Below are 14669 nucleotides of genomic sequence, written 5' to 3'. Positions count from 1 at the left end.
TTAAGTTCAAGTGCTCTGAATCTTATTGTGTGCAACATTTGGTTACCTTACATGAATTTCAGCTATGGAGTTACAGTCAAAAAATAAAAGACACAAAACTTATGACAAAGTTTAGTTCTATTAATTAGTTCCAAATTTAAAAGTGGCAAAAATCCCCTTGTTGAAAAAATATTGAACCCACAAATGAATCTGTTGCAGCCAATGAGTCCAAATCGCCTTTAAATCCCCCCCACAATGCAAAAGCAGCATCAAACCTGAATCTAAACCAAGAATATCATGATTATAATTCCTAATACATATGCCATCTGTTTTATTTGACCAGCCTTTGACATGTAATGAAGACATCCTGTCAAAACAGGAGCATTATTTAACATTTTTACAAAGTAATGTGGCTTCCGGCATAATGATGCAGAGCTGCTCCATAATAAATAACAAGTGATTCACACATGAGAGCATGCCCGCAGGAATGCGTCAGCTATTAAATTATCCCTTGTGGCAGCCAGTGCTCCAAAAATTGACTCACCCTAATCCGTTCAACTGTGTGAATAAATCCAACTGGCTGACCTGCCTGGTACTGTGAAATGACAGCCAGTATGAAAAAAATAGCAAAAAAGGTGGAAGGCCTCAGCAAAATGCCCACACTTCCAGTTCCATGATCCGGAAGTCGTCTGTTTCTGAGAGGCAACAGTTATTGAAGGTGTAACAGGGGCTGCTGCGGCCCAGGTACAGATTCTCATCAACCCATAGACCAAAGTGGCCACTGTAGGGAGAAAATATATATAATCACTTTTAAAATTCTTTACAAACTTACTGTATTTTCCAGACTATAAGTTGCACTCATAGGTGACTTATGTATTTTTTTCCCTCTCTGACTGCTATATTTTGACACATACCTATTTATTCTACTTTCCAATTGTTTTTTTAACGTGTTCTTGTTTTCTGGTTAAATAAAAAAATGCGTACTTGTGCATGTATATGTGTATATGTATTTATTTATTTTTATTGTGGATTTGTTTTGGTTGGTGTGACTTATAGTCCGAAAAATACGGAAATCGATTATTGTTCTCACCAAATTGCATTAAGCAATTTATTTTATTGTCAAAATAGCAAAAAAATCAGATTAGGAAAAGAAAATCTGCATACAAATGCATTCCAAACTGTTCAACGTATAATTTACCTTCCTCCCCCAATGGCAAACGAGTCCAGGTCCCCTTTAATGAAAAAGGAATTCTCTCCAGTCCATCTGAAGCACTGCGGAAACACGGAACATACATTTATGTGTATTCAATTAGCTACATCAGTTCATATGGCAGAACATGAAAATGACCTTGAATCGAGGATGCAACATGAAGAGAAATGTTTCTCCTGTGCCGTAAAACTTCTCACTGAGCTTTAGAGGGTGCGACAGGAATGCCCCGAATACCTGAGGATGAAAAGAAGAGATTACAGGACTCTCTTCAGTGACGCTGTAAAGTAGAAGCATTACCTCGTCCAGGGTGTCTTTGATAACGAGGAGATTGGGGGAGTCCGCCAGGCTCACTTTGCGGTAGAGGGACTTGAGGCTGGCTCCGTGGCGAGATGTGCTGTACGCCAGCTGCCAGGTGTGACCCACTGTTTTGGGGGGCAACTCTTTGTACAGCTAAGTAAATGAGGGGTGGAAGGAGAAAAAAACACAATGAGACAAACCGGTTAAACTGCCATTTAAACAAGGAGTCATTTTTTCATTTGAGATTTTCCTTTTGTCAATTTTTGAAAAGAAATCAGTGTTTTTTTAAATGACTAATGATGAGAATTCTACATGATTAAAATACCTGAGAGCTGCAGAAAAAAGACACCACTGTGCCTTGTACAAGGGAAAAACCTTGAACTGTTGATGGAGTGAAAACAGTCTCCAAATTGTGTTTTTGGCTGAATTCTAAATTGAAGTACTAGCAATCCAGCAACTTCAAGTTAAGTAGAAACCCATTGTGTAAAATCTCATAAAGAGAACAGTGAGTACCTTAAAATTTGTACCGATCCTTAAAAAAAAAGAAAAGTAATTTCCTCTTACCTCAAACCCGACATCCCAAAATCAAAACAATGCAAATATTTTTGTGCTAGAACACCCCATTGTGGTCGAGTTAAAGCAAGTGTGATAACTACAGGCTTTTCCAGGAAATGATTTCACTGACCTCTCTGACATGTGAGGCTTCCAAAATATGGCTATTCTCCACAATGGCATGAAGTCCATCAGGCTCTCGTTCAATGAGCAGGCCCGGTTTGTCCCTGTTGTCCTCCATCAACACCATCTGCAAACAGAATGGCCAGTTCTTCTGTTAAAAACAGACCTTGTTTGCATTTCTCAATGCTCACCTCCCAGTCGTCCCCAGAGCCACGCTGCTTCTGTAACAAGTCCACCTGCTCCTTTTCGTCTTTGTCCTCAACTAGTACAAACTCTTCTTCATTGTAATCCGCCTCCCAGTCCTCTTCTCCTCCCGTGCAGAGACACAAATCTGGTCGACGGTGCTCGAGAAAAGCGTGCAGTTCGTCCGAGCTAAAGTGGGAGGACAGAAAATGACTATTCAGGACGGACGGATAGGTCAGCAGCTGCGTCAACAAACAAGCATAGGAGAAGGTAAATGGACAACCACAGCGGCTCTGGTTTCTTGTTTGTTAGTGAAATATTCACTTGGCTATTTTATGCATTAAAAAAATGTGAATACATTCCAACTTTCTGAAAATAGTTTATAATTTTGTCAGTGGCCCAAAGACAAAACTTCTTGTGATATGTCAAGTCTTGTATTTTGACCTGAAATCTCAAGACTTAGAGTACCTCTCTTCTGAAAGTGCAATCCAAGATTCCCGTACTGTAGTGGTCGGCTCAGTCCCGCTAAACTGGAACCCCACGACACGCCTTTTAAGTCCTGCAGACGACTGAACCCGCAGCCGCACAAACATAACAGAGCTGGGACTTCTGGTTGGGGATCTTCTAGAAACTGTAGCTTACAAAAAGAAGATGTATTATCAAATCTGTAGGAATGACTGAACACTGCGCCACTGTATCGGTACCTGCAGTCGGACTGCTCGCAGAAGAGGACGGCGCCTCGTCTGTTCTCCCTGGACTGGACGATTCCGAACTTCCGCAACAGAAGCTGGCGGCCACACCAAGAGGACTTCCGGAGGCGTCTGACAAAACCTCAGATGGGCTCTCATCAAGCTTTTTCTCAGAAGTTTTTTCACTCAAAGTTTGCTCACTTTCTGGAGCAGCTTTTTCTTCTTTTAGGCTCAAATTGGAAAGTGCTGCAGGTACAAGAATTGAAAGTGACTCCCTTTTTTGTTCTTGGCTTTTGACATTTTTCAGCCTGTGGAAAAGTTTTTTCCCTTTTTTTCTGCAAAGTAAAGGATTTGTAATTATAATGACTTGACAACACAGTATATGAAATGGTTGCATAATATATGTATATATATATTTTTTCCTAAGCAGACTACTTTACCTATGCTGGGAGTAGTGAAAACGAACATGTGAGATATCCGAGAAAAACGAGACAGATGTCAGCTTGTCCACGGAGCATGACAGGAGGTACTCCTCGCAGCCGTGCTCCTTCACGAGCGGGTGAGTCTTGCACGGGTCGAAGAAGAGCTTGTTCGTCGTCACCAGGAGGATACCGGACACGATGCCCTGATGAGGGTGAAGAGAACATATCGTTTTTTTAAAAACATTCAAATTTGAAAGCTGAGCAGACACTCAGAACTAGAGTTTTAGCTTACCTTGCGGTCTGTGATGTGGCGGCAGAACAATTTGAGGTAAGGCGTGGCATCCGGACCCTCACCCGGGCAGCACTCGGGCGGTAGAGCCAAAAGGCAGAGCTGTCCGTCAGGCATTGGAACCGCCTCTACATCCTTTTTGCAACAAAAATGTTTGGTGAGTTAATGATATATCCAATTGCATGTAAAATAGTTGTAAAATTGCAAACTTGATCCCTGAGGTGGAATACATATGCAGTACTATGTGAACTGTGGTAAAATTAGAAGTAGAAGTAAATTATATACAATTACTGTTTAATAAGACGACACCCTGGGAAAAAAAATCTGTTCACAGAAAATAAGTTACCTTTTCTTTCTAATGGAAATATTGTCTATTTATACACATATTCCATAAGTTGTTAAACAACTTTTGCTAAGACAAAAGGGTATAAAATGAATCAATCAATATCCTTAAATAATATAAATAGATTCAATGAGTAAAGCAAGTGCAAAAAAATTTAACAGTATAAAAAAAGGACAATTTACATTTACCAGTAGTTTGTCATATTCTGCTTCCGGCAAAGGTGACTGAGCAGGAGTAACGTGTCGATCCGAGACATCTGAATCCGTCTCCAGCATCATTTTCTTCTTACAAGCATTCAAGTTGCCTGCTACAATGGTCTTTCCCACCTCAGATTGCTGCTGCTTTACAGAAGAGGCCATGTTATGAGTGACCGACACCGTATATAGCTCAGCAACAGTCAAGTACTTCCTCTTTCTGCCTGCATTTTAGCCCTCCCTTTACTGTGTTTGTACTCATAGCAGAGGTCCACATGACACCATTTAAGACACGGGAGACAAAGAAAAGAAAGAGTATGAAGGCATAAGCATGGATTGTAAGAATCAGCTTTTAGATCATGAGCATTTGCTGCAGTCATGCCGATTTGCCTGTAAAATCCAGGCAACAACAAAAACAACAACAACAACTAAAATTCCACCATATGACAATTGCTGATTCCTACCTCCGTCCGAAAAAGTGCAGAACACAAAGGTGACGATTGTGGTCGGCAGTGGGAACCGAACTGGGATGAGATGCAAAACACTGACTCATCCTGGGTGGAGAAAGAAGAAAAAAACAACCATATTATCTGGAAAAAGAATAGTTGTGATACAATAACTTCATATCCCATTTGTAATTCATCATAATCTCTAGCAGTAGGGAAAACCTATTGATGGTGGAAGTGAATACATTATTTGTACTTTCAATTGTTCTGGAGTTATAAAAATTGTAGCATATGTTAATAATACAAAACAAAAGAAAAAATACATTTTGGGGTATGTCGAGTTTTTTGCAGTAACAATTGAATCTACAAAAGTGAGTGAATAAATAGTAATAAACAGCCTCATTTGATGACGAGGATGGCGAGCAATAATTTCTTTCCTGTTGGTCATATAGTTTGCCCTCAAATAAAACTTAAAACACTCATTTAATGTGCACTAGGTAACCATAGCAATGAAGTGGGTTTCTGCTCAAAGGTCAAAGTAAATCGGGCTCGTCGCAAGAACACTGTTTGTCTAAAAGACACAAGTCTGGTTAATTATTCCCAATCAAGAGCTTACTTCATGAATGTAAAAAAAACAGACATTACCTTTGAGGAAACATCGTAAAATGCATTACTCCTATTGTATATTCCAAAAAGACTCTGAAATACATTGAGTATATATATCCATGCAAACCAAAGCTGTGGTCGGTGAACCGAATGTTGGACAATACCATTTCCAAGACATAAAACTCTTATCAACACTGTATACTTCCGAAACTTTACATCATAGAAATATACTATATAAAAGTGTATCACTGACCGTACTGTTGCTTTTGCCATTGTTTAGCAATCGGCCCTTTTGCTCTTGCTTCACTGCACTGTTGGCATCCCATGAGGTGCCTGCCACCAACCCAAAAGGTCAAGTGTTTAACATCACACACACACAGATAAAACACACAATTTTAAGATAGAATCTACAAAACATGTTAGTTTTGCCTCAAGTTCAAAATCTGTTGTAAATTTGACTAACATATTACCTTGCTGGTAGTACTGCCGCAAAATTGGGTTTCGAATGTGTGGGATGTGGTCCACAGGTTGGACAGGGGCAATTTGGTACTGATGGTGTTTATGTAGGTTTCTGGTTGAAGGCTCATGCAAGCCTCGGCCCAGAGGTTGACTGTCCCAAGGCCGCTTTGTGAATGTTGGAGGCTGAGAGAGCCCAGATTGGAGACTTGAGCCCAGCCTGAAGACACACAATGAAAAAGATACTTCCTATTGGTTAAGAAATTACATTGAGCCTAAATTTGAAATACAATGAACTTCAGAGCCCCTCCATTGGATAGCTGCATCAGATTTTACATCGTCAATTTATGTTGGTTTCCAGGCAGTAGGAAGGTAATGCCATATTTGGGCAGGTACCTCATTACGATGGATCATAAAGATGCTGAGGGGAAAATCTTGGTTAACATTAATTTTACACATCTCAATATAAACAGAGATAAATAAACATGTGGATTGAGGGACAATAAAGCAAACAACCCGGTCGAGTGCATCTCATAACTTGCTTTTGTGTAAACCTGACCTGCTCTTCACATTTCCAAAGTAGCTTATCCGGGTCTTGTCACTCTGTGGCTTCTTCTCCATGGAGATGTCAATCCTCCTCACGGACTGAGCCATCATCTATGTCTCTTTATTGTGACAATGCTGCAATCCCACTGTAGATGGATGATGGGGCTCGACTTGCATCCTTTCTCCTCCACTCATTCCCCATGACTGGCCTGCTTTTTTTTGTTGCTCCGGTTTTACAGCATCTGCGGCTTACAACACAAAGTGGCAACTTAACTTTGGTGCAGAGGGGGGTCGGGTTGCATACATGGATGGATTTTTGCAGATGCAGGAAATTGATCTAAGTGGACTAATGGGTCCAGTTGAACAATGCAATTAGAACATCAAATCAATCAAGAGGGAGAGCAACTGAATCTTAAATTAGACAGATTTTAAAATATTGTGGATTCTCTTACAATTTACAACGTTAATGATTAGCAATTTCCACCATAACTCTAGCCTACATAAGGAAAAATATCCAGTGATTATGCTCTAAGTACCATTAATTAAATTGGAAATATTACTACTATAAAATATTGACAACAGAAAATCATGTTTATCTATCTATCCCAGTGACATACATATTCCACAAGGGGGCGCAAGTAGAACACCACTTGTCTCAATGCGGTAATTAAGTGACTTTTTAATGTTGTGCCTTTTGATTTTGTTGATGGTTACGTGCCTCAATAAATGTGAAACACTGTCCTTCAGTATCTCAATCATATCAATTAAGATCCAACTACTATACCACTATGCTGCATGCATTCGTAATAGTGATATACCTTCAAATCAGAGCATTGGAATGCAACATTTCAAATGTCCTCAGCCTTCACATCGTGTGGTGCTTTGTTTACATCTCAAATATTTGCATGTCGTTCTTTTAGAATGTAAGCCAAAGCAAATACTTCGTAGTGTGATTCCAGGAAGTGTTTTGGGTGTGCGTCAAAACACCGCAGGTGGAAGTGCACGCAGCCAGACGCGCAGAAATGGATCGGAAAAATAATACAGCTTCTAAACAGATGAACCGCAAACTTGCAGGGACTGATGCTTTTACATACCGGTCATTTGGGATGCCAAACCCCGCTGCGTAATCCTCCAGTTGCAGTCTTATGATATCACGTGCCGTGTTGTGGTCACGGGTCCGCCCACTTGTCAATTTAAAACAAATCCAGTTCCTCTTTCTCAAAGAGTCGACTTCCTGCGAAAGCGGAATCATGTTGGATGGAGATCTTGTAGCATCAAAGATGAAAAATAAGCGCAATAACAACAAACCCTCATGTTACACAATGCACTATTCATTGTTTCAACATTTTCATCAAAGTATTGCCAAAACATCAACAAAAACATTACAACTAAATCTAAACCATTGCAAACGTATTCACCGCCAACTCTAGGGGCGCAATGATCGAAAAAGCATCGGGACAGTCACCGGATGCGTACCACCGGCATCCGCTGATGAACATCAACATAACTCACATTGAAAGACGAAAAGGATAAACTGCTCCTGGAATAGAAATCCTCTACTCGATCTTACCCGCTTTTGAACGTAAGTTATGTCTTTTTGCGTTTTTAGTCGTTTTAACATTGATTTTTCACTAAACGTCCGGAAAATGGATGTATACTTTTAGGGTCACCGTTTGCGCTACCGATGCTAACGCACGGCCCTATAGAAACGTATGTGTTTTTGTTTTTGTTAGCATTCACGGCTAATCATATTTAATGACAGTTTACATTAGCAGAAGTGTGTTGATCATCTTATGACTAAAAGGAGATCGGCTATTGTTTTTTGATGGAGCATGATTTATAACATAACAGTGCCCCAATAACAAAACTACTTGGTCATTTAGAAACAAAATAATTTAATTTGTTTTTTACATTTCATAATATTATTCTCTTGCTGGCAATTGACAAGGAGAGATATTGATTTTAGTTTGTCTAACTTAAATCAGGTTTGCATATTCTTGTGACTTTTCAATGGCCCCAATTCAAGAATGACAAGAATGACACATCCTTAAAACCTCATCCATTGTATGAGTTTGCACCATAAAAGTTTACGCTACTCAATATAAACTTTTCTCTTCTTGCTTTTGTATCCCCAACAGATGCTCTGACTAATCTCCAATTTACATCCCACGAGTTGTCCGATTAGCGTGACATCTGCTCAGTCTTGAGCCATTAAGAGCACCAAAGCACCGGTGCTTCCCCCGCAAGCTGAGCTGTCGCCATGGAAACAGAAACCGTAAGTCAGGCTTTTTTTCAAACGCTGCATCAATTAACACTATGACTGTGCTGGCATGTGCATTTTGCTGCAAAGCAAAGATTCTTGGCTTGGAGCGACCAATCCTTTTGTTTTGTTTGTTTGCAGGACGTTATTCCTATCTGGCAAAACAAGCCGCATGGATCCACTCGTAGCGTAGTGAGGAGAATAGGCTCCAGTCTTCCGATCAAACCACCACAAAGAGCATGTTTTCAGGTATTCTTCTTTTTATTATTGAAAGTTTGTCATTTTTAAACATGATTTTGTCACATCTTTATCAATCAGGAGCTACCAGGCCTGCCTTCTCTTCGCCCAATGGATGGTCCCATGGTTCCCACTTTAGCAGATATTGCCTGGATTGTTGCAGATGAAGAGGAGACGTACGCCAGAGTGCGGTAAAGAGGGATCTTTTATGTTATCCTTTGGATGTAGACAGCAGCCAGGATTCATTGATACACAATGAATGAATGACGCTTGGTTAAATGTGTCAATGCACCTCTGATAAAGCCATAAAGAAATGTACACTGTCCTGCCCTACATGTTCTGGGACGGCAACCCTATACACTCAGTTGTCAGTTTTTAATTTTTTTTTTTAAATTTCTCCAGGAGTGACAGTCGCCCTTTGAAACACGAGTGGAGGCCCACACCGCTCCTGGTTCTACACAGGAACTCATCAGTGCCCAACTTCCGACGTGAGGGCAAGCGGGTGGAGGGCTTGAGAAAGCCCGGGGTCACCGCCCTCAACCGCACAACTGCCCTGCAGGACGAGCTCAGCAGACTTCGAGCGCAGATTGCAAAGATCGTGTCCGACGACACTGGTGAATCTTTTGTTATTCCTGTAAGTAAAGATGGTTAAAACTGGATATTTTTTCACCTGATCCCTTTCATTCATTCCAGGCTCCAACCCCTTAACTCCTGATCTGCTCTCCCCTGATGACACCAGCATGAGCTTTTCCATGGCGCCTTTTGAAACCACTCCCTTCCCACCAGCGGTTGCGGCCGCAGCCGCCGCCTCTTTCGTTATTAGCGATGTCACCGAGGAAGATGAAGAAGAGGAGGAAGAGGATGATGACGACAAAGACATGGTGTCAGTAGTGTCGGAGCTGGTACCGGACCCGCTCCCACCGGTCTCTATGACTGCATCGGCCACCTTCGACCTGGACCGGCCTAGCATGGACTACCGTGAGGCGGAGGAAGACACGGTGTCCCTGTCCAAGTCCACTAGCTTTGCTGACGTAATGGACATCCTGAAGGACATGAACCGCATGAAGATGAGTAAAGATAGGTAAAAACTCGCTTTATGATGTATTTTAAATTTAATTCACAGGTTGAATGTGCTTAACACATTTTTTTAATATAATCAATGTATGGTGTTAATTGCGTTGTGCATCAGTTTAGTTTGGTTTCAGTAACTGGACCAACACCGTTTTACTTGTATTTATATTTACTTTGTAGTCTATTCTTTTGATTTTTTGGGGTGTTTTTGTTTTGAATGTATAATTTCAACTGTTTCAGCTTCATTTTAAAAAGTACCAAACAATACCCAACCCTAGGTATAACAGAGGCTGTACATCTTTGAGAGAGGAGGATTCAGCTTCCCTGATCTCTGAAGCTCTGAGGAAAAAGTTTGTCCTGAAGGAAGAAGACAGTGTTGCCTTGAAACGGAATTAGTTCTTCACCGGTCCTGCTGCCCCATGTAAGTAGCAAAGCATTTTCTTTCACATACTAATAGTGTCCACACATTGACATTTTTTTGTGTCCATTTCTAGATGTTTTATCATGAACTGTCATATATTTCAACTTTATTCCTTGGACCTCCATGCAGCAGCTGCCAGGTAGTAAACAAATCTAATCTCTATGGTATAGTTTATTCTTCACTCCAGGTTTCAGAAATCAATGACTTTCCACCAGGAGTAACCAACCAGTGGCCCCTTTTTAGGAATCCTTTGTAACTTATTCAGCATTGAAAAGGAGGCTTTTTAATTAGAACATTTTGCAATTCTGTATCATACTTGAACATGTTTGTGTCTATACACACAACATTTCTTAGATCTTTGGACTGAAATAAGAGCGATACTGTCGTGTGTATATGTCTAGCCTATATATACTCTAAAATGGGGGTTAGGAATGACACACCTATAAAACAAATTACTCTTATACCATCAGGTAGGTCAATTAAAAGGTGTTTCTGTATGGAGGGGAGCATACACAGTGTATTTGGAGTATATATATATTTTTTGGAACTTTTCCAACCCTCGAATGAAGCGCTTTGAAGGATCCGAACGTTTGACGGCCTTTTGATGTAGAATAGGGATTCCCGATGAAGCAAATATAAGTGAAGTGTGTGTGTGTTTTACATAACTTTGTATAGGAACACATGAGTTCCGACTATGAATATTCCTTGTACCGCCTTACCGCACATCTGTTGCCTGCTCGGATGGCTGATTTTGCTCGCCCCCCCATCCCTGATTGTGCCACAACTTCATTTTCTTATTAGCCCATCCCTTATTCCCCAACAAAATGTGTGATATTTGTCAACATTGATTTAGTGTAATGTGTTTTTCATAATGAGCCACCAATGAATGGGTAGGAATAACTCCCTCACAATAATTCCTCGCTGTCATGACATATTTACTTCCTCACGCATCCTTTTTAAGAGATGACAAAGATCGTTAAGCCATTTCGGAGCACCATGACAAGTTAAAATTTACCTCAGTTCCTCAGTATCGATCTTCTTTGTTGGTTTGAATACAGCACGTCCATTGCAACGCGTTTGTTGATATTATTTTTGTCATGTTAGCATTTGTAAATAAAGATGGGTTGATCTTTTTTTGGGAAATGTTAACTTTTTATTTATGACTAACAGAATACTACACAGTGTTATTTTTTTGTGCTTTTGATAGAAAACTCATACCACAGATAGTATTTGGAGGATTTAAAATACATGGAAAAAGTAATTAGTGATTAGGAATTAGCAGGAAGGAAATTACATTCGGCATTAAGATCACTTAGGGGGGTTTTAGTGTAGTTTGCAGTTTTTTGCTTAGCTTTATTTAAAGTAATTACAACTAGTAGTGGCAATACATAGCCTAAAAACAATGTAAATCACCACGCTGACTATAAATTAAGCACTCGTAACTCTATTTTTTGTAGACAACAAAATGACTGATTGATGACTTGTATCTCAAAATTGCTTATTTCAAACCCTATTGGATCTATGGGAAAAAAAAGATAAAACTTAAAATTTCAATACACCGTATTTTGAGGTCCTTGAGCAGTATAAAAGGTTTCCACAAGGAGGCAGAAAGGCTCAGCTAAACTACAGAAATTTTGATGAGTTGAATGAATGTAACTAATCACACCCCTCTTGAACATTATCGTGAAATCTGGCCCATTCTACTTCAGAATTGAAGTCGCCCCTAAAAGTAAGCTGCACTCTATTTCGGAACGAGTCCTTGGCCTAGTTTGCCTCCACTACACCTATCCTACTGAATGTAGGCGTTTCTGGGGGGGGCCTCTAAAAATGAGATTTATCATCATAATTAGGCCCTGTTAAATATAGACCATTTTTTTTATCTTGCTACTTTTTCCTCACGTCTATCAAGTACCCAACTAAGATTAGTTTGGCTTTGCTGAACTGTATCATTTAACCTACCTATTTTGAGCAACTTTTTCCCCCTGACTGCTTTAACCTTGTTGATTAACTGTGCTATTTCATTTGTTCTACATTTGACCTATTTTTATTAACCTCAATTTTGTTGATGACCGCACAAGTGAGACATTTGTCAGAGTCAGAGTTGATTAAAAAGTCAAATGTAACCCTGCAAAGACCTGCAGCCCACATATGTGGACATCACATTTTGAATGGATTTGATGTATGTCAATTGCAGTGAAATTGAAGTTAAAATTGAAGCCTAAATGGCTCAAATTGTGATATTCACATATGTGGATGTCAGTTCTAAATTTTAAAAACATTACTTTTTCAACTGTAAATAAATTATTATATTTTTTATGAATTAATTAATATAATATGTACATATGTATGTATATATATTAATCCATCTTATATAATGTAGACTAAAATATCCATTCTAACTAAAATATTCAAAATAATCAAATTAAAATTAATAAAACCAAAAATACTTTGGGGATGGCCCCCCAAATAATGGTGAAGTATATTTTCAATTATTTTTTATCATATTTCTGCCTCCCATTCATAATGATAGATTTCCAATGAGTTTTAATTAAGCAGATTTCCAATGAATCAACCTGCGTTTGTTTGATCGCTGCTATTCTGCTTTTCTCTTTCCCTTTTTGCCCAAATAATTATCATTTATTGACTGATTGATGAGCCTGCCAAAATCTGTTAAAACCCGTTGTGGCGACCGTTCATCAATCTGGAGTGCAGCTGTGTGGACTGCAGGTGTTGTCACAGTTAATGGTCTTAAACACATTGCATCCTCCCAGCAGGGGATGGAAATAGCTCGGCTCTGGGGTCACATTTCCAGAAAGAAAGAGTAGAAGAAAGCGCAATCATGTGAGTATTAAAGAAAAATGTCCTTTTTTTTGTTCTTTTTTTTTGCCAAATTGTGACTCACTCCCATTTCCAGTCTGAGTATCATTCCACTTAGGAAAAAGGCAAAGGAAATACCAGAGCAGAATGCGCAATTGATCCCGTGAGCGTAGTGGCAACATGAGCACCAGCCTTTGCGTAATTGTTCCATTTTTTTATAATAGTGATTCAAGCCAGTTTAAAAGAAAACATATGATGTATCTTTTCCCCCCATATTTTGCAGCTCACATTTGAGCTTGTGGTGGTCACACTTCATACACTCCGTGTATGACATATTGATGCATCAAAAGCAATACACGAGTATTCATTGATTTTCCGTTATGCTTATCCTCACATGGGTCGCCGGGGTGCTAGAGCCTATCTCAAGCAAATATGGTGAGCATGCATAGGACACCTGCAATTGGTTGCCAATCAATAAAATCTTAATCTTAAATGCATTAGGTTCACTTGAAATTCAGCTTTTTTTTTATTTAATAGTGTGGTTTAAAAAGAACAGGAAAAAGGAAAAGAGTTGGAATTTAAAGCTAATTCAAGACCAGTAAGTGGAAAAGTAAAATATAATTTAAATCTCAGTATAAATTGCTTTTCCGCTCCATTTGATTGCCATCTCCCTGTCTTCTTATGATAGCAAAATCCATCTGATTTAGGTCGACAGAGTGAATGAGGAAGGTTTCAAACATGAGAGGTGTGCCGCCCTAAAGACCCCGGCTGCTCTTCATAGTCCGTTTTTAGCAGGCGCATCGTTAGTGCTGACCGCCACTCCCCGAGCGTCCAAGACGGCCAGCTGGACACCAGTTAAGGTCAGCGGCATCGCTCTATCAAATAATAAAAACATCATGAAAAGTCCGTTGGCTGGCTTTGAGCGTCGTCGCGGGAGGGGGAAGGTGTTTGGCATTTCAATCAGTTTTACGCCTTCGTAGTGTCAAACTCATGGTAAAAATCTGCTTATTATTCATGAATTGAAATGGAGCCTCTTCAGAAGTTCAAGGCAGGGAAAGAGAGTTTGAATGAAAATATCATGACTATCCTTTGGGCTTTTAATGTGAAACTACTGGCCATTATTTAATTGATTTCAATCAAAACAACACGTCTGATGTAGGGGTGTCATGATATATCGAAACATTAATCGCAGGCCCTTGTATCTAATCAAAATATGGGTAACTATAGCATTGACAAATTTCATGTAATTGACCAAATAATCCATAGACTAGTATTTCAACATTACTAGATTGGCTATAACGATTCATTGATCAGATTGATGGTTTGAATGGTGCAGGATCAATCATCTTTTATAGTCCATATATATGTAGTGTGTATATATATACATATATATAGTGTATATAAACATATATGTAGTGTATATATATATATATATATATATATATATATATATATATATATATATATATATATATATATATATATATATATATATATATATACACACACACACGTATGTAGCATATAC

The 14669-nt window shown here is 39.3% G+C and overlaps 2 protein-coding genes across 4 annotated transcripts; one reads left to right on the top strand and one right to left on the bottom strand.

Annotated features, from left to right (window-relative positions):
• Positions 1-5: 5 nt before the first annotated feature.
• LOC144205920 (uncharacterized) lies at positions 6-7524 on the bottom strand. The gene is made up of 16 exons (XM_077730516.1): positions 7430-7524; positions 6349-6577; positions 5804-6009; positions 5587-5666; positions 4746-4835; positions 4276-4425; positions 3748-3879; positions 3474-3658; positions 3049-3368; positions 2813-2975; positions 2353-2533; positions 2172-2288; positions 1487-1639; positions 1328-1423; positions 1178-1251; positions 6-760 (listed from the first exon to the last, which is right to left on the bottom strand). The coding sequence occupies exons 2-16, from the start codon at positions 6444-6446 to the stop codon at positions 625-627; spliced, it is 2181 nt and encodes a 726-aa protein (XP_077586642.1). The 5' UTR covers positions 6447-6577; positions 7430-7524; the 3' UTR covers positions 6-624.
• A 237-nt stretch (positions 7525-7761) lies between these two features.
• mtfr1l (mitochondrial fission regulator 1-like) lies at positions 7762-14492 on the top strand. 3 transcript variants are annotated; one of them, XR_013328245.1, is made up of 10 exons: positions 7762-7917; positions 8474-8610; positions 8737-8844; positions 8914-9023; positions 9235-9446; positions 9526-9913; positions 10182-10324; positions 10398-10463; positions 13096-13165; positions 13849-14492. XR_013328245.1 is itself a non-coding variant. In XM_077730511.1 (8 exons), the coding sequence occupies exons 2-7, from the start codon at positions 8596-8598 to the stop codon at positions 10297-10299; spliced, it is 951 nt and encodes a 316-aa protein (XP_077586637.1). In that variant the 5' UTR covers positions 7762-7917; positions 8474-8595; the 3' UTR covers positions 10300-10324; positions 10398-11467. The 3 variants fall into 3 exon arrangements, 1 of the variants encoding a protein (XP_077586637.1); XR_013328246.1 differs by lacking the exon at positions 13849-14492 and having other exon boundaries at positions 13099-13152; XM_077730511.1 differs by lacking the exons at positions 13096-13165; positions 13849-14492 and having other exon boundaries at positions 10398-11467.
• The last annotated feature ends 177 nt before the right edge of the window (positions 14493-14669 follow it).

Source organism: Stigmatopora nigra, chromosome 13 (genome assembly GCF_051989575.1).
Source record: "Stigmatopora nigra isolate UIUO_SnigA chromosome 13, RoL_Snig_1.1, whole genome shotgun sequence".
In the NCBI taxonomy this organism is placed as follows: Eukaryota; Metazoa; Chordata; class Actinopteri; order Syngnathiformes; family Syngnathidae; genus Stigmatopora; species Stigmatopora nigra.
This window is presented reverse-complemented; position numbering and strand designations above follow the sequence as displayed.